This window comes from Delphinus delphis, chromosome 19, assembly GCF_949987515.2.
Source record: "Delphinus delphis chromosome 19, mDelDel1.2, whole genome shotgun sequence".
In the NCBI taxonomy this organism is placed as follows: domain Eukaryota; kingdom Metazoa; phylum Chordata; class Mammalia; order Artiodactyla; family Delphinidae; genus Delphinus; species Delphinus delphis.
In genome coordinates, this window is record NC_082701.1 from 54189256 (window position 1) to 54213154 (window position 23899).

General features: G+C 45.4%; 1 protein-coding gene across 4 annotated transcripts; it reads right to left on the minus strand.

The window, feature by feature from the left end:
- Positions 1 to 1456: 1456 nt before the first annotated feature.
- On the minus strand, positions 1457 to 22492 carry ZNF18 (zinc finger protein 18). Of its 4 annotated transcripts, none has more exons than XM_059998228.1 (7): positions 22452 to 22492; positions 16190 to 16669; positions 14768 to 14954; positions 14255 to 14346; positions 8039 to 8123; positions 7289 to 7396; positions 1457 to 3068 (listed from the first exon to the last, which is right to left on the minus strand). In XM_059998228.1, exons 2-7 carry the CDS (start codon positions 16574 to 16576, stop codon positions 2302 to 2304), a joined length of 1626 nt encoding a protein of 541 aa, XP_059854211.1. In that variant the 5' UTR covers positions 16577 to 16669; positions 22452 to 22492; the 3' UTR covers positions 1457 to 2301. The 4 variants fall into 4 exon arrangements, with proteins under 4 accessions (XP_059854211.1, XP_059854209.1, XP_059854210.1 ...); XM_059998226.1 differs by lacking the exon at positions 22452 to 22492 and adding an exon at positions 21692 to 22437; XM_059998227.1 differs by lacking the exon at positions 22452 to 22492 and adding an exon at positions 21692 to 22437 and having other exon boundaries at positions 16190 to 16692.
- Between the last annotated feature and the right edge of the window lie 1407 nt (positions 22493 to 23899).

A 23899-nucleotide genomic window follows, 5' to 3' on the forward strand; every position in this document is an offset into this window, starting at 1 on the left:
GAATGGGTGTGGCCACGTTCTAATAAAACTTTACAAAAACAGGCAGTGGGCTAAATTTTGCTGATCACTGCTCTAGAGGATAAGGGAAGTATATATGCAATATTTATCCTTCATTAATCCACACAGCCATTTAACAAGTGTTTAACATATACTACTTGCCGAGGACAAAACTGCAAACAAGGTGGATTGTTTCCTTGTCTTTCTGTCATCCTTCAGATCATTTAAGAGGGGCCCAAGGAGAACTCTTTCACCTAAAGCTTTTTAACCTAAAAGTTTTCTAGATTTTCCTCTGTGGAACACATTTTCACTGGATGCCCAGAGGTCTACAGTTTTAATGAGCTGTAAAGAGCTCTATGGGGGGGCTTGTTGGTTAAGTCATCTGGGGGTGGGGATTCACCACTCCTTCTAGGATCATTATTTCCACATATCCTTGGAGAGACTTATTTTTGGATTAATTACTATTTAGTACAGTGGTTCTTCATTTTGAGCAGGCATCAGAATCCCCTGGAGGACTTGTTAAAACAAAGATTGCTGGCCCCCACCATTCAGAGTCTGATTCAGTAAGTCTAGGAAATTGCCGATGCTCCAAGTCTGGGGACTGCACTTTGAGAACTCCTGATGCAAAACATAAAAACCCACCCTCCTACAAACCTCTGCTATGAGAACACAGAGTCTCATGCCAATTCCACCATGATTTTCCTGCTTTCTGCCTTGTGGTTCCCACATCCCCCAAAGAAGGGCCTTATTCCTCATCTTCATGCTATAAGAGTTAACAAATTCCTCTGGAATCCAGGGATTCCAACCTAAGTGCTGTCTCTCCTCACATCAGCCAGCAATGTACTTCCCATTGTTTGCCAACAACTTGCAGTTTCTTGCCTACAGTTCATCTGTTCCCATGGAGATAGCTCTGTCCTCCTCCTCAGCATCACGCTTCCTGATCCTCACTGGGAACAGTACAGTGAGAGCAGGCAGAGGACGACCAAGATGGAAGGAAAGTGGTGTCGCGGTACGAGAGCAGGACACTCTGGGTCACGTCAGTTTTGGAGACAAGTGGTCAGGTTAGATATGTGTGTTAATAAACCTCTAGATACACTATAAATTGGATCAATACTATTGATTTCTTCCTAACACGTACAGACAAAATGAGAGAAGGAAGATTATTTTAGAGGCCAGGACACTTTGGCAAAAATGATGGATGGCCTAAGGGGGACGCCAGGAGAAAGAGGGGCAACTTGAGGCCCCAGAGCAAGTGGGAGGTGGGCACGGAAAGAGGACACCAGAGTGCCCTGCACTGGCCAAGCTCTCACCGGGGCACCAGGCTAGCAAGTTCCCATCACTGTTCTGCTGGCTGGTAAACTTGGTGGGTTTGTACGAGCTGATCTAGGAGCTCAACCACCACTTAGGGTCTGTGAGTTCCAGTCAGCACACAGTGGACGCTGCAGACACAGACAAGACAGGGAGTGACCACCAAGTTTATTGAAAACAAGGGAAGCTTGGAGTTAGCTTTGCACCTTTATGACAAAGACCACACTGAGCTAACTGGCCTCTACGCTCCCCCCTCTGGAACAGAAGACCTGCTCTAGGACCACAGTTCTAAAGGGCGGATGTGAGGTTCTTCCCAGCAGCAGCTGCGGCTAATCCAGTTAAACCCTTCCCAGAGACCACTCCTAAAATGGGACCTCCAAGTGACACATTTTCCCCAAGGGGTCCAAGAGAAGAGATGAGCTGAAAGGTGAAGACTTTTCTTCCTCCTGATGCAGAAGCAAGAATGTCAACCTGCGTGAAATCTGATCCCGAGGCCAAGATATCCTCCGCGTCTAAAACCATGTCCCAGTCTCTCCTCTCCAATCCATGAAAAAATGAGACAACAGGGATATTTTCTAAGAGATGCAATTTCTACGGATGGAGCCAAGTTTGTTTTTTATTTTTTTAAATAAATTTATTTATTTTTGGCCACGTTGGGTCTTTGTTGCTGCACGCATGCTTTCTCTAGTTGTGGCAAGCGGGGGCTACTCTGCATTGTGGTGCACGAGCTTCTCATTGCGGTGGCTTCTCTTGTTGCGGAGCACGGGCCCTAGGTGCACAGGCTTCAGTAGTTGTGGCACGCGGGCTCTAGAATGCAGGCTCAGTAGTTGTGGCACACGGGCTTAGTTGCTCCGCGGCATGTGGAATCTTCCCAGACCAGGGCTTGAACCCGTGTCCTCTGCATTGGCAGGCGGATTGTTAACCACTGCGCAACCAGGGAAGCCCGCCAAGTATTTTTAAATGGACCAGGAGACAGACATGGGCTCACAGAGCTTGCTATTGAAAGGGCTTCTTTCCCAAATGGGATCTTTGATGTTTGGCAAGGCTTGAGCTCCAGCTGAAACTTTTCCCACAGCGGGAGCACTTATACGGTTTCTCTCCTGTGTGAACCCTCTGATGCCTATTAAAGTTGGATCTCTGAATAAAACTCTTCTCACAGATGGGGCACTTATAGGGCTTCTCCCCCGTGTGGATTTTCTCGTGGTGGCGCAGCCCCGAGAAGTCGCTAAAGCCCTTCCCACACGTATCACACTTGCAGGGCTTCTCGCCTGTGTGGATTCGCTGATGCTTCACGAAGTTTGAACTCCGCAGAAAGGCTTTTTTGCAGGTGGGGCACTGAAAGTACGTCTCTCCAGTGTGAGTTCTTTGGTGAAAATCCAGCTGGGAATTCCGGTAGAAGGCTTTCCCACACTCCCTGCAGGTAGGGAGTCTCTGGGCCATGGGGGCTCTCGGCTGCCGTCGTGGGGAGGCCTCTCTCTTCCCCTCCAGCCATGGCATGGACGGCTCTCCGGGAAGAGGTGGCAGATGCTGACCCAGCTGTGTCCCGGAATTCCTCTCTCGGGGAGAGGGCTGCGCCCCTGTCCCCTCACCATGAAGGTTCTCCTGGGTCTCGGGGAGATTCTCTCCTTCTCCAAAGCATCTCGGCTCATCCTTGCTGAAGAGGCCACTCAAGAAAGTCTGAGGAGGCTCTCCTGAGGCTTGAGGGTCCTGGTCCCTGTAGTTCTCCAAGTTTAAGTTCTCTTTGTCATTCTCCTGTCTGTCCCCTGAGAGGAAAAAGAAGATATGGAGCAGCTCAATCAGTGGTCTGCCCTGCTTTGCAACTCATGTGTCAGAGAGAGGGTCATCACAAAACATTAATTCTTTTTACCAAGAGGGCATCGGTGAGTGAAGAAAAACACTGTCCAGCCTGAGCACCTGGCACTCACTTCACGTGTGTCCAGGCTGTGACTCAGCTCTGGAACCAAGGAGAACAACTGACAGCAGAGGATGGCTCCCAGAGGCCATAGTGGCCACCCCCACAAAGAGGCAGCAAGTTTCTTAAGCCCAGGAAAAACAAGTCTAGTATATGAGAGTACTACTCTAAAAACGTATTGGTTTTTATCTAATTATATATAAAAGATAAATATGATCACTAAAAACAATTTGAAAAGCATACACAAGAAAACCAAATCAACCTCAATTATACCACCCAGAGGCAACAACTATGAGTATACATTTCCTTCCAGTCTTATCTAATTTATACATATGTATGTATGTACATATGTATGTATGTGCTTTTTTCTGACACAACCGATATCATACTGTATAAACAGTTCTATTTCTGGCTTTGTAGCCTTTAAATTGTAGATGGTGGTACTTATCAATTCCACATGGATTCTCCCTTTCACAAGTCACCCCAAAATTCATGAAATGCAACCACGTGTCATTTTACTGTGGTTGTGATGCACAGTGAGACTGCTGTGTAAAAGCGAACCCCTCAGTCTGTGCTTGAATCCAGCATTCACTTGTGCTTCATTATGTCACGTAACAGTTAAAGTTTGTTTTTCTCATCATAACTTGGGTTTTTGCTTATTACTACTTAATGATGCATGTAGTAAAGATTTTTATTTTAGTGGTAGAATTTATCTTCAACTTTTATAAATTACTTTATTCCTGTAGATCTAAAGAAGCTGCTTGCCTTTCTCTTTCCTATATCAGTGTCTTTCAAATTATCAGCTAGAGACCGGAATCTGCTAGAGAACCAGACCTGAACTTGGTAATTCAGAGCCTTATAACATGTTCCTCTCAGATGACAAAGGTACTTTCTCTTTTCTTTAAAGAAGCCTTTATAAATATCATTTTAAAGAGCTGAATAATGGCCCACTGTGGAGACGTCATAATAAACACATAAGAGGAAACATAATTTATTTAAGAGTTCTCCTACTATGGGAATTAAGTTGTTTGTTATATTTTGCTACTATAAATAATATGTGATAAGCCTTTTTCTTCATAAATTCTGCCCACATTTCTGATCAATATCTTAAAGGAGGTTCCTCAAAGTAGAATTACTGTGTCAGTGGGCATGAATGGTATTAAGGCTGTTGACACCTACTGGCAAATCGATTTCCGCAACGACTCTGCCATCCATCCTCGGGTCTGAGAGGCTGGGCAGAGAGGAGGTGAGTGTTCAATACCTAAGCACTGACTGTGTCTCAAGTATCTGCCATTAAGGCTGGTGAAAAATGGCTTCTCATTGGTATAAATTTTAATTCTTTAGTTATTAAAGTTTTTCACACTTATGAGTTATTTTTCATACTCCAAGACTGCTGTCCACTTTTTTTTTTTACTGGGAAAGTCACTTTTTTTCTTATCAGCTTGCATTAACTCCTTCTATATTAAGAAAAATAATCACTTATCTGTCATGTTCATGAAAAGAGTTTTTCACCGTTTACTTATTACTTTAATTTTGTTTGGGGTTATTTTTATGTATAGGAGTTGTAGTCTCTTTCTTTTTAAATACAGTCAAATCTATTAATCTTTTAATGATTCTTTTCCGTTGCTTTTATACTTATAAAAAGCTTCCCCAGCTTGACATGAGTCAAACATTTACCCGTTTTCTTCTCTATTATTATTTTATTTTCATATTTTATGTCTTTTTCATCTGTTTCCAACTTATTTTGGTATATGACATACATAAAATTTAAGCTAATTCCTCTTCCCAGTCTTTTTCCTTATTTTGCTCATCCCATGGATTTGTTCTGCTTCTTCCTTCATCACATATTAAAGTCCTTTATAGACCAGCCTCTGTTCCCAGGCTCTGTCTTCTGTTCCATTGGCCTGTGCATCTATTGTTATATCAGTATCCCACTGTGGTAATGAGTTTACCCTTTTAAAATGATATATTCTTAATATTTACAGACCCAACATTGATGAAACATTCTTCTTTCAAACCTTTTTACTGTTCTTGCAGTATTTTTCCTGATAACTACTTAAGAACCATTTTTCCAAACATAGTTGACCCTTGAACAACGAGGGGTTTGGGGCACCCACCCTGGTGCAGTCAACTTCCGAGTGTAACTTTATAGTCAGCCCTCAGCATCCAGGTTCTGCATCAGTGGATTCAACCAAATGCGGATCGTGTACAAATTTATTGAAAAACATCTGAGCATAAGTGTTCCTGCACAGTTCAAACCTTTGCTATACATGGGTCAACTGTATATATATATATATAATTTTAATCCTTTGGGAATTTGATTAGAGGTATGAGTATGAGGCTTTTTGAGGCTTACTCACCTGCTGACCTTCTTTAACAGTGAGCTGTTCTTCCATATGGTCAAACAAAATAGCGTATCTACCCTCTCCTGGGACATCGCCCCCTGCTCTGAGTCCAGATTTGGCAGACTTCTCACTCTTGTACCTTTGAGACCGGACTAGTCCTTTCCTGTCTTGGTATCACTGTCTCGTCCCTGCACACCTGGACTCCTGCGTCGGCTGCCCACAGGGTTCCCCTCCTCCAAGGGGACCCTCCCGGGCTGTCCTGCACGTGGCTGCTTCCTCAGCCTCTCTCCCCACAAATCCTCTCTCAAGAACCTACAATGGCGTCTCTTTCCCTTATCAAGGCAGGCTGGCTTTATACACTCTCCACAGTCTGGTTCAAGGTAAGATCTAATGGGACCATGTCAGCAGGTGAGATGACGGGAAAGAAAAAAAATAGAATGTTGCCATATGGAGATAGAGTGAGCAAGGTATCACAAATAAAATCCTACCGCATGGGAGTACAGGGGCAATCCCTGTACCTTCCTCTCAATTTTGCTGTGAACCTGAAACTGCTCTAAAAAATAAAGTCTATTAAAACAAAAATCCTACTGCAACAACCTCTAAAGCAGCATTTTCAAACTTTTTTTTTTGTCTGCTACCCACGATAAGAAATACTTTTATATCGAAATATATTTTGATATTTTCTATTCGGTATTATCATTTCATTTTTTAAAATGCTGGTTGCAACCCTATAAAATATTTTCACAACCTGCTAACTGGTCACAAAATGCAGTTTAAAAAATACTGCTCCAAAGGAATCCTTGTGAAGTAGTATTATGGTAAATATATTGCTTAAAATTAAAACCGTATGTCTCATGTGATGCTTGCTCTCTCTGTGGTATTGATACATTAGCGAAGGAAACAATTAATCAGATCTTACTGGGGAGAAAGAATGGCCTGTCATAGAGTTCCCATCCTTGGTCCTTTTATTCCTCCATGGTTCTGGGATCTTTTGTAGATTTGAGGGAGAGAGAGACAGAGAGAGAGAGAGAGAGAGAGAGAGAGAGAGAGAGAGAGAGAGAGTGTGTGTGTGTGTGTGTGTATGTGTGCAGGAATGTTTGACAGTTGATTTTACATAACTGCAATGTTTTTAAAGAATGTAGAATGCAAAGGGTAATTACTGTTTTACAGCAGAACAAGTTCATATTTCTTCGTACCAGTCTTAAAATAATGTGATTTATATGAAGTATTTGATGTTGCTTCTGTTTAATGAGACTTAGATGCATGGAGATCAGGTAGACCATATTTTTCTGTTTGTCTTGTTTATTTTGTTGAGGGTGGGTCAGTTACCATTCACCATAACCAGAGTAAGAAAAGTCTAGTTACTTTGAACCTTCTTGTTAGGAAGGATAATAGTGGCCTGTTAGATAATCTTTTTTTAATAATAGAATTGAACCCATATCTGTTTTGGTCTCAACTGTACTAACCCTAATTCTAAGAAAGAAAGCTGTCAAAACAGGCAAGAGTGAGGCAACAGATCGGATGCGGGGTCTTTCTTCCATGGTTAAATATGTGTCAACAGCCCAATAGTCAGAGACGAGACCCACCTTAGTACTCAAACTGGACTGACCAGATCACGGCCGGTTAGAACCAATGTAATAGAAACCAAGTACGGATATTGCCCCACCACCTCCAATATAATGACTGGAGGTCAGCAATGGCTCTGGACCAGTAGAGGATCACTCACCTATGCAGGTGGATCTTGGGATCTTCTCACTGATGTGTAGGTGTGGTCCTGTCAGCTCTGCCCCAAACCCGGCTGGATCAGTCAGGTCATGCTTGGGATTGGAAATGCCTGGTACAGAGAGAGATAATCTGTGGGCCTGGATGAATGGGGAGCACTGGGGACCAAGCCGTGTTGCTCGAAGGAGGGCCCTGAGTGCAAAGGGAACTAGGGAAGCTCTGGAGACCGCTGAGGATGTGCGGAGCGTCTAAGACACCAGTACTCACGAGAAACCCAGGATATGTGGTGAAGGCCACAAAAAGAAGATTCTGAGAGGGAGGAGTCAGACCACCTGGCAGGCTGGTGCGAGGGTCGTGACTGGGACCCCACGCGTGGTTGGCTGGGACTGTGGTTAGTAGAAAAGGCCATGCGTGGTCGGCCACCACTGAGCCCCGTCGTAACTCAGCACCTACGAGCTACGTAACCGTGAGCAAATGACTTGATCTGATGCTCACTTTCACCACCTTAAAATGGGAATTCCATCACCCGTTTCACAGATGAGGGGAGTTACTGTACATGAGGAGCCACAACAGTGCCAGGCGCACAGAACACGTCCAGTACAGGGAGCTGTCACTGTAGCTCAACCACCTCCAGCTCCGCAGTTCCCAGCCACGTCTCTAAGGATTTCCTTCACCCAGAGAACATCAAGCAGTGCGGCTGTCTCTAAAGCACACGGAAGATGTCTCCTTCCATCAGGCTGACCCATGCCCGTACCTCCTGAGACCATCTTCCCATAAGTCTCCAGCATGAGATCCCAGTATTGCTCCTTCTGAGTGGAATCCAGGTGCCTCCACTGCTCCTAGAGAAAAACACAATGCTGTGAGTCCAGGGAAGGCTTCTGAACCCTCCTTCCCTGCCTGTGGGAGGCTGAGAAGAAAGGAATGGGCCTCAGGATCCTGGCCATCAGATGGTCTGAGAAAGCATGGGAGGAGCTTCAATGGGAAATCGACAGGGTCTGCCTCAGTGTTTCTTGCCGTGGTTAGAAAACATTTAGGTTTTAAGTTCCGTATTTTCTTTTAAGTTGCCTGTTTTTGCGAGTGGAGAAGAAAGAGAAGGCAGGAGCCCTTTCTCCACTTGCCTTTTGCTTAACTCTCTCAGTGCTTATCAGAGAGGTCTTTGAGCAGCAGGGGCCCGATATTCCCCATATTTCATTAAAGTCTGGAAACTCAAGAGGGAAAGGAAAGAAATTTTAAAATGTATTTGTTGGAAAAGCAAGTGCAAATCAGTGAAGGGGTGGGAAGGGTAAAGAATGACATCAGGCGAGTTGTGAGTCTCACTGTGAGACAGACTGTGGCCTCGGAGCAGAAATGCTGCAGCCACACACACTTCGAATCTCCCGACGGTTCTGAGTTTAGGTCCAACAACAGATCAGTTTTCCTCCAGTGAGTGGGAAATGGAGGGGTTCCCTAGGGAAGCTGTCCCTTGAGTACGCCCAAAACATGCCCTTCTAATCCTATGGAACTGAGCCTGGAGACTCAACGCTGGGAAGGCCATGGAGCTGGGGTCAACTTTTGTGAATCAAATGGCAGTCTCCCCACCAGGAGGCTGACTGTTAGACACTCAGTTTGTACAGCAGAGTGATGAACAGCGCAGTCACTGGCGTCAGACGCACTGGGATTCATGTCCCAGGTCTGCCATTTCCAGCTGTGTGATCTAGAGGAAGTTACTAAACTTTTCTGGGCCTCAGTCCTCACCTAATGATAGTACTAGACTCAAAACACTGTCCGGAGGTTTAACAGAAGTAACCAAGTGTGAGCTACTTTCAAAGCACCCACTACTTTTCATTCATAGCATTCACCACAGTTTATTAAATATTTATATATATATATGTATACACACACACACACACACACACTCACGAACGTATTTAATGAACAGTTGCCTCTGTAGCACATTCGCACCATGAGAAAAGGATCCTCCACTGTTCTCTCTCAGTTCCCAAGACCGTGCCCAGGCTGGAGCAGGCACTCAATAGAAGTTGTCTGGGTGAAACAAAGCCCTTAGCAAACACGTGCTTGGTAGGCGGTCTGTATTCTCATTATCACTACCACATGCAGCCTATGGGTTATCACTACCACATGCAGCCTATGGGTTATTCTCATTATCACTACCACATGCAGCCTCCCAAGGTTCACAGGGAGAATTCAGGGATCCTGCACACTCTCGGAAACCCTAAAGTTGATAACCATCTATTATTGTCATGAACGGCCAGCCAGGCCACAGGCGGCAGAAGTGAGGAGAAGAAGAATGAGAAGAGAAGTCACCCTCCATCACACCCAACCCACTACCCAGGGAGGCCATTCCCCATTCTACATTAACTCTGCCCCCAGTACATTAAGGGGACTGGAAATGGCTGAAAGAGAGTGGAGACGCCAAAAATTCTTTAACTAGCAGATACTAAGCTTTAAAAGAAGAAAAGAAAAGGAGGAATTAAATTTCTTAGGGTGAAAAAAGTGAAAAGGTGAAAAGTGAACTCTATATGTTTATTAACTATAACCACATTTTAAATATGGATTTTAATTTTTAAAAATTTAAAGTAGGAATTTTTAGCAACTTACTTTGTTAATCTTCTGTGAAGGAAGCTACCTTAACAGCCTACTGGAAATAACCAGCTTGAGCAAACACTGCTGAATACAGGAGTCCTCGGTCTTCCTGGTCAAAACACACAGACCCTCACGTCGGCACTGGCAGAGAAAAGGACGGGCTGCCAAGCGTGGTAACATCTGCCTGGAGGCCTGGCTCGCCGGATACAGGCCTCGTCCGTGGGCACCAAGAGAGTAGCCATCCAGCACAGTATAAGGCAGAAAGGAATACAGCCACCAAATCCCCCAAGGGCCACCATCAGCCCTTTCAAAGCCCAGGAAAGAGGCTTCAGGAGTCTCTGGAAGGCGTGCCTCCAGATTAAAGCCACACATTTACTCAAGGAACTGCCCAGGAGCTAGGGATGCATACGAAGCCCCTTACTTAAGAGGCAAGACACCAACTGCAGCCATCTTCATTTTCTGTCATTTTTATAAGAGGAGAAAAAAGTCCAAATTCCTATTCTGGAAGGATGGAAGTATGAGATCTGATGGGGAAATCATCTCAGTTTCATGTGGAAACAGCACCATCTTGTGGGTTTGTGGGACACTGCCACAACTGACTGGCACACAGGCATCTGTGCTGTGTTCCCTTCCCAAGGTTTGAAGACACAGGAACCGGCGCCAGTGCAACCCCAAGTCTGTGAGACTGTCTCTGACTCAGTCACGGCATCTACCACTGTGGACCTCATACCCTGCCATTGTTCTCGAGGTTCCTAATTTAGGGAACAGATCAGAGGACATGATTCTTTATGCTGTATTTAAACATTCCCTTCAGTTAGTTACAAAAGACTCCATTAAACATCGAGGTCCTTCTGATGCAAATAGTTGTTAGTTTGGGAGAGGGATATTGGGATCGGGTAGGGATGATTTTTGTTTGTTTGGGGTGAGTAGCTGTTAATCAGTTATCCGCTATATATAGGTAATTTATACATTACATATATTTATATACATACATTTATATGGTGCTGCTGGTGAGCATTTGGAATACTGACTGCAAGCTACCCAGAACAAGTCATGGTTAATGTCCTCACGTAATGTAGAGCTAATGTTCAACTCCGCTAGTTAAAATATGTTAATAAATTGTATATGCTTTTCATAGGGATACTCTGTATTTACTATAGAAGCAATAATAATCCTCCAAGTCGACCTGAGATATTTGGCAGAATACCCAAATCTTTTTCACCAAGGAGCCTCCTGCCTAACAGTTTGGTTTCTGCGTACTTAAAAGCAGGAAGATGGGCACCCTTGAGTCACTGAAAAGCTGTATCCCTTCCCTGCCCCCTCCCCACCCTCTGCCTGGGGTAAACTGCAAAGCTCGGACTCTGGTTTCTAAATCTTTTGAGCCTGGAAAGCTGAGGCTCAGACACATCTACAGCGGCTTCCCTGTGTCCTCACCTTCACTCTCAAGTACCCCACGAGGAAAGTCCCAAGAAGAGCTCCCCAAAGGTTTGAAACAATGCTCTGATTAAGATCTACAGGTGCCTGAAAAAGTTGATTTTTTTTAACATCTTTATTGGAGTATAATTGCTTTACAGTGGTGTGTTAGTTTCTGCTGTATAACAAAGTGAATCAGCTATACGTATACATATATCCCCATATCCCCTCCCTGTTGCATCTCCCTCCCACCCTCCCTATCCCACCCCTCTAGGTGGTCACACAGCACCGAGCTGATCTCCCTGTGCTATGTGGCTGCTTCCCACTAGCTATCTTTTTTTTTTTTTTACATCTTTATTGGAGTATAATTGCTTTACAATGGTGTGTTAGTTTCTGCTGTATAACAAAGTGAATCAGCCATACGTATACATATGTTCCCATATCTCCTCCCTCTTGCGTCTCCCTCCCTCCCACCCTCCCTATCCCACCCCTCTAGGTGGTCACAAATCACCGAGCTGATCTCCCTGTGCTATGCGGCTGCTTCCCACTAGCTATCTATTTTTGTGTGTTTGTTTTTTACATCTTTATTGGAGTATAATTGCTTTACAATGGTGTGTTAGTTTCTGCTTTATAACCAAGTGAATCAGTTATACATATACATATGTTCCCATATCTCTTCCCTCTTGTGTCTCCCTCCCTCCCACCCTCCCTATCCCACCCCTCTAGGTGGTCACAAAGCACCGAGCTGATCTCCCTGTGCTATGCAGCTGCTTCCCACTAGCTATCTATTTTACGTTTGGTAGTGTATATATGTCCATGCCACTCTCTCGCTTTGTCACAGCTTACCCTTCCCCCTTTCCGTGTCCTCAAGTCCATTCTCTACATCTGCGTCTTTATTCCTGTCCTGCCCCTAGGTTCTTCAGAAAACGTTGATTTTTATCAAATGCAACTTTTCAGAGTTGTTCACCACATTATCAAGATAAACCTGTTCTTGAGACTTGTGTTTACAGCCAAGATGGAGTAACAGGGAATGGATTTACCTCCCTGCTGAAACAACCAAAAACGGGGACAAGATATATGAAACAATGATTTGCAGACGATATACTTTAGGAAGAGCAGAACAGAGATCCCCGTGTGCCCTACAGTTGCCCAAACTTACCACCTGGAGAGGGCCTCCAGAGCAGCAGAAGGAGCTCAGGGTCTGGGGAGGCCAAGAGGGTTACAGAGTTGTCAGCAGGGGAGCTGCACACAGAGAGAGCTCTGGAGATCTGCAGAGGTTCCCCCGCAAGTCAAGGAAAGACCCCCCCCCCCCGAAAGAAGCAGAAGGCACAGTCCCCAGAGTGCTGGAAACACTTCATATTTCCAGCAGCCAGAGTGGAAAACGTTGTCCATCAAGAAGCATAAGGTATAGTATCACCTCAGTACAGGAGGAAGATTAGCCCTAGACTAAAGGCTTCACTGGTGCCATGTAACAAACTGTATCCAAGTAACTTAACTGCATCCCAGAGCAGAGCTCAACAACATTTATAGGAATGGAAAAATATGCAGCCCCTAACAATGTAAAATTCACCATGCCTGACATGCAATCAAAGATTACTGGGCATACAAGGAAGTAGGAAAAAACATTTCATAATGAGGAGATCAAACCATCCATCAAAACTGACTCAGAACTGACACAGGTGATAAATTAGCAGACAAGGACATTAATACAGATATTATAAACATATTCCATATGTTCAAGGAGCTGGAGGAAAGATTGAACACATTAAGTACAGACATGAAAGATATGATAAAGCCCAAATTCAAACTTCTAGAGATGAAAAACATCTGAGATGCAAAATACACTGGATGGGATTAAAAGCAGATAAAACACTGCAAAAGAAAAGATTAATGAGCTTGAAGACATAAAACTAGAAACTACACAAAATAAAACACAGAGATTAAAAAGAGAGAGAGAACAGAGCATCAGTCAGCTGTGGGTCAACTTGAAGAGATCTAATGTATATATACACATGTTAAGATTATACATGTCCCACATGCGTGCTATTCTCACAGTTCCCAAAGAAGCAGAGAAGGCAGGGAGACAGAAAAAGCAGTTGACATAACAGCCAGAATTTTTCTAAATCTGATGAAAGCTATAATCCAGCAGATCCAAGAACTTCAGTGAACCCCAAGAACAAGGAACATGAAGAAAATGACCCCAAGGCTCATCATAGTCAAAATTTTTTAAATCAGAGAGAAACTATTAAAAGCAAGCAAGAAAAATACATGATATGCAGAAGAACAAAGACATGTGGCATGAAGAACAAAGAAGTACATGTGGCATGGTTCCATTTTGTGTAAAATTCCAGAAAATGCAAAGTACTGTATGGTGACAGGAAGCAGAACAGTAGTTGCCTCAGGACTGGGGGAGTAGAAGAGCAGCAGGGAGGGTATTACAGAAGGAAGCCTTTGGGGGCGACAGATATGTTTACTATCTTGACTGCAGTTCTGGCTTCACATCTGTATATACCATGTCCAAGAACTGATCGAATTGTACACTTTAAATAAGTGCACTCTATAGTTTGTCAGTCACACCTCCACAAGTGAGTGGGGGAGAGGATAACCTGTCCCCACGTTAGATATAACATTCGAGATCACAAACCGACCCCAACGTGGAGGCCTAGACTAGGAAATGAAATAACAGTCTTTTCTCAGCATAACCCAAAGGTAATAAAAAAGGGAGACAAGATTGCTTCATCACAGCAACTTCTTCGAGGGCCCAGATTCTATTATTAAAGATGACAATTAGGAAACATTCTGCCTTTAAAGAAATATTGAAACTCGAGTTTCATTCCACATGTATGGCTGTCATCCTTGCTAGGCCTTCCTCTCTCCTCCGATTCTGAGAACGCTTCCCTTTTCAATCCACGGACTGTTGACAGACCCTCGGAGCGAGGTTCTGGGGTACGAGAAGCAGGGGAACCCCGCTCACCTGAGGTGCTGTGTGGAGAAGGGAGGCTCCAAAGTCTTGGTCTCTGATGAGCCTTTCCTCGGGTCGGGCAGGAAGTGGGGAGGCAGCCAGGGCTGAAGGCGGAGACAGGAAGATTAAAGAATCCCGATGTCCTGTCACCCGCTAGCCAGAGGGCACAGGTGCAAACCTCCACACGTTAGAACCAACGCCTGTTCCGCCATCTGTGATCTCAGACTTGTGCTTACCTCCCTAACCCACTCCAACTCCCCCTACCTTCCCAGCTGCCTCACCCGTGTCTCATCCCACCTCCCTCCCCAGAACCCAAATCCGAAAGGCCTGGCCCTGTCATAAGTGGTTTAAATTGCAGCCTTTGAATCTCCAAATCAGAGTGATTCCTGTATGTCTACCCTGCTTCCGAACTTCCCAGAGACACCCCAATCTAAGCGGCACATCATTTCAATTCACTCTTAGGCCTACTGACCACAATCCCACAATTTCTCCAAGACAGCACCACACACACCACCTGCCCCTCACCTAGTCCTTGTTCCGAGTCGGACTCCTCTTTCACGATGTGGCTCAGTGGCTCCCCAGACCGGCAGGCTGAGTTCTGAAGCCCCAGCTCCTGAGGCACTTCAACATGGGCCTCCGCTTCCCCCAGTGGGCAGCTTTCAGGCTCCGCCTTCTGTGATAAGACTTCCTGTCCCAGAACTTGGATGCTGATCTAGAGACCACATGGTACTAATTACTGAAAGATCCAGAGTAAGGATTTCTGAAAGATACAAAGCTAACCTTCTAGAACGCATCATAAGGCAGTCCTTAGGGACATGGGGCAGGGAAAGAAAAAAGCGAGCATTTACTTCTGGTCCAGCAGGAACCAGGGAAGGAAACGTCCTGAGAGAGGCCAGAAGCCATGGCCTGTGAGCCCTTCCGACAGGCCACCGATGTTGTGTTTCTACTGGACAGTCTCCACCAATTAAAAGGCAGGCATCTTTGGAACAGCTTCTCAAACATTCTAAAGATGGAATGGGATGGGAGATTTAGCTTCAATCCCTAATGGATAAAAAGTGTAGAGAATCTCAGGGAGTCGGAGTCTTAGAATCAGGTGAGGCATGGGGACACACTGAGATAGTATAACAAGAAATGTGCAACTGGGCTTTGTCCCAGGTTCCTGGCAAGTGCTCCTAAAACCCCTGGAATCTCCTGAAGGACAGGAGTGCCGGGAGCAACTCCTCCTATTCAGAAGGAGCCCCTTTCAACCATCCCTGAATTGATGCTGACGAGGTGACTCTTGGTGGCCCCTAGACGGCTTCAGGATGGTGGCCGGTCCCAGAGGAACTAATCAGGTGATCAGAGGGTTGGAACTTCCAGCGCCACCCCTCAACCTCCGGGGAAGGGAGAGGGGCTGGAGATTTTCAATCACCAACGGCCAATGATGAAGCAATCATGCCTAAGTAATGAAACCTCCATAATAACTCCTAACCTGTGGGGTTCAGGGAGCTTCTGAGCTGGTGAATACATACAAGTGCCAGGAGGAGGGCGTGCCCAGATGAGGGAGCAGATGCCCTGTGCCACCCCCATCTCCTCCATTTGGCTGTTTCTCAATCATATCCTTTATAACAAACCGGAAAATACGAGTAAAGTGTTTCCTTGAGATCTATGAGTCACTGTAGCGAACGATCAAACCCGAGGAGGGGGTTGTGGGAACCTTCAAATTTGTAGCCAGTGGGTCATAAGTACGGGTGGCCCCTGCAGCTTGTGATGGGGTATGAAATGGGGTCAGTCTTATGGGACTAGCCCTTATCCTCTGGGGTCTGAGCCAAGCCAGACAGTGTCAGCGAATTGGTTGTTGGTGTGGAAAAGCCTACATATTTGGTGCCAGAAAAACAGACAACACCCCTGCTAAGACCCCAGAGGAGCCCTGTGCTTCAGTCAGAGATCACAAAACTCTCTGCTCACCCACTGCCACAGCTTCTGGGGTTCCCCCCTCAAGCTCTCCACAAGGGTCACTGCTTCCTCCCCGCTGCCTGGACACTGCTTCCGCACCCACATCTGGATCTCCCCGGGCAGGATGGTCAGGAACTGCTCCAACGTCAGGATCTCTAGGATCTGCTCCTTGGTGTGAACCTCTGGCTGCAGCCACTGGGAACAGAGCTTCCGAAGTTGTCTCAGGGTTTCGTGGGGCCCGGACATCACCTGGTAAGGAAACTGCCTGAAAAGCTGGCGTGCAATCTCAGAGCTGGAGGGCTCCCCTCGAGGGGTGTCATCTGGTCCAGAGAACGCGGACTCCTTGGGCTTGGCCAGTGGCGGCAGCAGGACTGGAGCCTGCCCCAGCTCCACGGGCATCGTCTGGCTTGGCAAGTCCTTTTAGGTGATGTGCTTCTGGGATGGAGTTGTCCCTGGGAGAACCAGGTCTTCACAGAGCCTCTCACAGGGACACTGGAGGGGGAGTGACAGTGATGCTATGCGGATGAGAGGGACGCACTTTCAGAAAGGACAAATTCACACGCCCTGCCTGAGAAGCCTCGGAGGCAACCGTGCATCTTCTGAAATCAATGGACACACTAATCTATTTTGAAAGATGGTAAACTTGAAGCCACAGAGCAAACCATTACTACCATATCTAGACTGTCATCATCACCCTGACCATTTTTACAATGTTCTCTCTTGGTCTTCAAAAGGCCAGACCAAGTAGAAAAATGAAACGCACCACATTAAGCGTTCTCACTGTGGGTTTCCAAGTAAACAGCTCTTCTGCAAAACACTCCAATGTCTGCATCCATGTGTCTGCAGACCAAAAAATAAAGCTGAACAAAGACCTTGAAGCCCTAGGAATGAAGGCTAAGGCTGAAATGATCAGATGCTTCCAAAATAAATATGAGGTTGAAGAGAACTCTTCCCCAAAAGGTGCAATGAAATTTCTAAGTGACCTCTTTTGAATGCCATGTTGAAAACTGGGAATTTATGAAAAACCTGTCACACTGAAATTTTCAACACTGGACTGAAAGAAGGTTTAGAATAAATACTGACTACCTCAACAACATTCCTACAGACTTGAAGCAAGTAATCACTCTTTTATGGCGAGTGGTATCAAAATTCAGAAGGCAGCAACTAAGACAGTGAAAAGAGAACTATTAAATGGCAAAGTTAATATTAAGATATTTTTAAACGAGCATGCACTATTTCTAGCTAGCTTTCTTGCATGTAATCCTAATATTAGATTATTGGGTCTATCTTTAAATATTATGAAGGAGCTAGAGGTCATCATTTCTCCATAAAATGAACCACAACAATCAATCACTTGGGTGTCTGGCGTAATCAGAGATCAGTACAACACTGTAGCTTTTGATGGCTGCTTTTTCCTTGAGGTGTAAGAGCAACGTCTTCACCCCCACCACTTCACCCAAACAAGCCACCCTATATCACAACATCATTTAAAAATAAAACAAACAAAAAAAGAAAGCATTTTTTTTCAAGGGTACAAAAAAGGAAGGAGTAAGGTAAAAAAGGATCGATCTAATATTATGTTTCTCATGTGGACCTCACTAACTGTACTTTTTGTTTACGCAGAGACCCATATATTTCATTCATATATTCACGCAGCACCCAGAGTGCTACAGCAACATATGTTCTCAATAATTCAGGAATTCTATTTCCGGTCATGGCAGCCCACCTACTGTAAACAATGACAAAACTGGAGAAAACCTAAGAGGCCACTGTTTTCAAGCACTGGCCAACCGGAAAGGCGAGAATGGAATCCCTGAGAGAAGAAAAGCTTGTGAGGAGGGCCACGATCATCCCAGCTGTCTGCCGGGGGAGGATTTCCTAATCCCAGTGCAGAAGGCTGGAGCTTAAGCAGAGACCAGAGGTCTCACTAAACTGAGGAGGCAGAGATCAGCATTTGGAGCTACCGAAGTGCCTGGGATCGGAAGAACACGGCAGCAGGGAGGAGGGAGCTATGGGGTGGAGGCGGAAGTCTGTGCGGGGGGGCCCCCTGTGAGTTCTGGCCAAGGGCTGGGCTGCACTCAGTAGGGTGAAACTATGCAAGGTTCAACAGAGAGCAGTTGCTACCAGGTTAAAGGAGCAAAAGAGGGATACAAAAGGCCAGTCAGTGATGAGAGACATTTGCGTTTCTGACCGAGAGGAGAGAGACCTTATTAACACTCAAGGCATCCTGAGATACCAGAAAGGCCACATGTTAGGAGTAAGGACCATGCTCTAGAGAAAGACCTACTCTAAACCTGCCCTAAAAAACTTAAAGCCAAGCTTCAACAAGATCCACAGAAGAGGTCCAGTCTACTGCTCTATTCTGATCCAGTTAGAAGAATTTGGGGAATTCCCTGGCAGTCCAGTGGTTAGGACTCCATGCTTTCACTGCCAAGGGCCCAGGTTCAACCCCTGATCCGGGAGCTAAGATCCCGCAAGCCACACAGCATGGCCAAAAAAAAAGGAATTTGGGAAACACCTTGGGCTTTCCAAAGATCTGCCCTAAAACCAAGCCAACACAAGTTGATCAGTCAGTAATTGAACTGCCTGCTAGAATAAAAATCAGCACTCTTCAGAGGGAGGTAACAGAATCCTTAGGGTCTACAATGTGCCATCCACAATATCCAGGATGCAATCCAAAATTACTACACATGTAAAGAAACAGGAAAATGTGACTCAAAATCAAGGGAAAGCAGTAAAGAGAAACCAACTTCAGATGGCCTGAGGACTTAAAAACAATATAGTCTTGATGACAGAAGAGATAGTGACTTTCTATAGAGAAATAGAAATTATAAAAAGAAACAAATGCAAATTCTAGAAAATGAACCATCAACCCAGAATTCCACATCCAACAAAAACACCTTTCAAAGAAAGAATTAAAGACATTTTTCAGATAAATAAGCTGAGAGAATTTTTCACCAATGACTTGTACTACAAGAAATGCTAAAGGACATTCTTCCAGTTTAAGGGAAACTCATATATACAGAAAGGAATGGAGATCTCCAGAAATGGTAAATACATGGTGAATAAGTTTAAGATACTATGCTTTTATTTCTCCTAACTTCCTTAAAAGGCAACTGACTGTTAAGGCAAAGAAGACAATAGTATAAGTAGAACATAAGACAACTAGAAGTAAAAGATATAAAAATAGCACAAAGGAGAGGGTAAATGGAATTAATCTGTTGTTTTTACATTTATGAACTGCTAATTCAGAAATAGAAAGTTAGAAGTAAGAAGTAGTGTCAGGTGAAGTGACAGATGGGAAATGTAAAGGTGTTAAGTGAGGGGCAGGAAATAAGAAATGTGAATTATAAAGTGGTACAATATTAAAGTATATTCCAATAAGTTAAATGTTGATAATTTAAGGATGCATACTGTTAGCTGTAAAAATATTATACAAAGAGGTATAGCTAAAAGCCAATAGACGAACACTAAAAAACAGTCAATAATATACAGGAAAGGATCAAGAATAAAAATCAGAAAGATCAAATGGAAAAAAGACAATATGATTAATACCCAGCCATATCAATAATTACATTAAATGTAAATGGACTAAACACTTGAATTATAAGGTTGAGATTGTCAAATTTAAAAAAGCAAGAGCCAACGGTATGCTGTCTACAAGAGACATTTTATGTATAAAGACAGATAGTTTGGAAATAAAATGGTCGGAAAAAGACATTCCATGCAAACAGCAAGCACATGAAAGCTGGTATGGCTATATTAGTATGTGACCAAGAGACTTCATGACAAAGAGAAAAAGAGGGGCATTTCATTATGATAAATGGGTCAAATCATCTAGAACACAAAGCAACCTAAATGTGTATGCACCTAATATCAGGTCTAAAGGGACAAATCCTCAATCATAGTTGGAGATTTTAACACTGTTCTCTCAGTAATTGATAGAAAAAATAGACCAAAAAAACCTGTAAGGATATAGAAAATCTGAACAACACTATCACCCAAGTTGATGTAATTGACATTTAAACCAACGACTGCAGGGGCTTCCCTGGTGGCGCAGTGGTTGGGAGTCCACCTGCCGATGCAGGGGACACGGGTTCGTGCCCCAGTCTGGGAGGCTCCCACATGCCACAGAGCGGCTGGGCCTGTGGGCCGTGGCCACTGGGCCTGCGTGTCCCGAGCCTGTGCTCTGCAACGGGAGAGGCCACAGCAGTGACCACGTACAGCAAAAAAAAAAAAATAATTATATATATATATAAATATATATATAAATATATATATAAACCAACAACTGCAGAATACACATTCATTTCAAGTGCATACGAAGCATCCGTCAAAACAGACCATGTGTATAATTAAGTTTCAAAACACTGGAATCTTAAAGTATAGATTCTCTGACCACAGAGAAATCAATAACTAGAAACCAATAACAATAAGATACCTAGACTATCCCAATATATGGAAATTGTTAAATAACAATAGTAAATAACCTATGACCAAAGAAAACAAACCACACAGGAAATTAAAATATATTTTCATATTGAATGACAATGAAAACACAACATATCAAAATTTGTAGGAAACAGCTAAAGCACTGCTTAGAGAGAAATGAGAAGCTTTAAATAACTGTTAAAATTTTTAATAAATATACACACATCCTTCACTGTCTAGATCTATTTGGATCCTGAGTTTCAAATAACAAGTGGCAAGATGTCAGATAGCAAGAGACTTATCAGTAGAATTATTCACATTTACTTAGTTCCCGAATTAAGATAGCAGTTTAGGTAACAGGGAAACTGACTTTCAGGGAAAACTATAGATTATAAAACATTTAAATCTAATTTCAGCAATTATACTCTCACATAATGGTAGGGGTAATGCCTCGCTTATAATTAAATTACTTGATAGATGCTTTATAGATTGATATCCCAATGACTTCATGAGAATCTGCTCCTGTTATGAAAAAAATTTAAAGATATCCCAAATGTATAGTTGCTATACTTATTAAAGCTCTAACAAATTAGAATGATTTTTTAAATGAACATCTAGGTAAGGATACTTAGTATACATTCATATACAAGTAACCCTTTGCAGGGCACCTACTATTGACAAAGACTGTCTCCTTAATCAAACTTCAGTCAAGCTGAAGTTGACTGAGTCATCTCTTTGACTAGGACTGGCCCTTGGACTCTGTCCTTGTCACTTCCAGTCCAGTTTAGCAAGAATCTTGCTGACTCCATTTTAGGGAGTCAGCAAGACTTGACATTTGATCAAATTCAACATCCCTTGGTATCTGCTCAAATTCCTTATGGCCGTGGCCTGCCTTCAACAAAACCGGTCAAGTTGGCTTAGCTAGAGTCCCCCCTTAACCCAGATGTTTCCTCTTAGTAATTTTCCACCCACTGAGCCCACCCCACCCCTTGGCTATAAATTTCCAGTTGCCCTTGTTGTATTTAATCTCTCGCTCCAATACCACAAAGTCCCACGGTAGCCCCCCTGAATAGTCTGCCTTACCGTTTTTAACGAGTCTCTGAGTAACTTTTTCTTTAACACTATGCATCAGCTCCTTATTAGGCTCAGTTCAAGTCGTTTCTAATCCTCACAATTACCCAGCAAGGTGAGTATTACAGTGTACAGATCGGCAACCTCTGAGGCTCACTGCGGCGGCCAAATTCAAACCCAGGAGGCTCTAAGCCTGTGCTCTGGGGAGGAGAGCTGCAAACCTTTGAATTTGGGGGGCGGATTTGGGAGCTGTCACAAAGGGCTGGAGGGGAGGAGAAGCTACAGGCATTTAGCGCCCCGGAGGCCAGGGGGGATCCAGGCCTGCCAGGCGCTGGGCAGTGCTGCCCACTGCGTTCTCCACCCTCCGCCCAGGACGCCGACAGCGCCGGGAAAGAGACTCCGGGCATCAGCCCATCCGGGTTCCCTCTTCCCGAGGCTCACTTCCAGCCTTTGGGGGAAGGCAGGAGGGAGGGGCCCCTTTTCGGTCCCAGTCCAGAGACGTGGCCGGAGAGTCCGGAGGGGCCCACAGGCTCAGGGACGCAGGGCCCGGTCCGGGGTACCGGGTCTCCACAACCCCAGAGTCCACTCACAGCCCCGTCGCCCCTCCCCCGCACTCGCCGCGTCCCCGCGCGCGCTCCCGGGCACTCGGGCGCGCGTCCGCCGGCCCGACCGCCGCTCCCGGAGTTCCGGCCGAGTCCGGCGCGGACGCGGGAGGCGCCAGGCCAGACCCCGGGCTGCCGCGGCCAGGCCTGTCAAGCCCGCGTGCGCTCACCTCGAACCGCGGCGCCGGCTCTGGGCGCACTTCCGGGAGACGGGAGGCTGCGCGCGCCTCTGGGGCTGGCGGGGCGGGGCGGGGGCGGGGCGGAGGCGCGGGCTCCGATTGGCCGCCCGGGTCGCTCCGCCCCGCCCGCGCCTCCGCGGCGCCGAGGCCACTGTGCGTCGCCTGCAGCGGGCGGTTGGGTCATTCATTCGAGTTCCGCGCGGTCACTCAGTCCTCGCCTGGATGTGTAGTGAGCCCCGGGTCTGGGCCGGGCACTTGGACCAAGCACTGCGAGGGCTGCAGAGGTCGTTTTCGTGACTTTCCCAGACCCCTCTGCCAGTCCCACACCCAGAGCTGAAGCTTTCGGGCCGTATCCCAGGTTCTTACCCGGAGTCTCCTTGGGGTTCTCACCTCACTTGGCCTCCCAGGGGCATATGATTTGCCCCGACCTTGCTCTGTCCCGCTTCTCCAGCTCTCACCTACTCTGCATTTCCCGGGCGCTCTCCTTCCACCTCCCCTCTTTTCAGTGTTGAAGTTCAGTGGGGCGCCAGCCTGTCTTCCCACCTTGTCTCTCGCCTGTCTGCCCCCCTCACCTCATCCCTTCAACGTGGTGTCTTCCTCGCCTCCTCCCTCCGCTTCTTCACTTTCCCACGTGCCAACAGTGGCCAAGTCCTATGATTTTACCGCCTGTCTATCTCGTCTACACCTCCGCTCTGTCCACTCTCTACCCCTACCTCCTTCCCCGTCATTTCTAACTGGGATAACGGGTGAAGCCCTCACCAGTTTCAAAACTTCCAGTCTTGCCCATTTCCAGGCCATCCAGCACTCGACCACACAGTCATCTTGTGGGACAAAGCTGTGTTAGTAAGTATCAAAGGTCCAAATCTGAGAGACTGGAGTTAAGTGTGTATCGTATGAATGTTCAATCATGGGCAATTGGCAAACCGTAGAGCATTTAAAAAAGGAATTGTCAGTATAGTGAAGTACCCTGCGCAGGGTTAGGAGGAATGGGAGACATCTCCTCTGAAGAAACAAAGCTTTGGGCGAAGCGGGGGATGGGTGGGTCATGATGTCTTCACCTATCTGAAAAACTGACCAGTGGGAAAGGCATTCAGCATGTTTTTCTAGGTCCCAGGACCTGAGCAAGACCCACTCTGCGGCGAAAATAGTGAAAAATACTATTTCAGCTTAACCCAGCTGGAAGTTTCTGAAGGTGACTTGTGTAACAAAGCTCTTTTTTGAGTTCCTGAGCAGAACATGGGTAACAATTTGTCAGAAACATTTAGAGAGACACTTGCAGAGGGTGTTACTTCCAACACCAAGGTGTTTTGCTTCTAAGAAATTCAAGAGGTGAGCTGGTTTGGAAAGGGAAGATGATGAGTTTTTATCTTCAGCATGTAAGTTTTTAGCTGATCAACATCCAAGGAAGATAACAGTAATTTGAGAGCTTTAATTGGGCC

Bases quoted from the DNA above. Each gene is read 5' to 3' on its own strand.
- ZNF18 (XM_059998228.1), bottom strand. From the start codon at position 16,576: ATGCCCGTGGAGCTGGGGCAGGCTCCAGTCCTGCTGCCGCCACTGGCC. The intron at 8,124-14,254 runs GTGAGCGGGGTT...GTTTTTCTCTAG, and splicing joins TTCTCCACACAGCACCTCAG to GAGCAGTGGAGGCACCTGGA. The intron at 3,069-7,288 runs GTGAGTGATCCT...TTTTCCTCTCAG, and splicing joins CCCAAGATCCACCTGCATAG to GGGACAGACAGGAGAATGAC.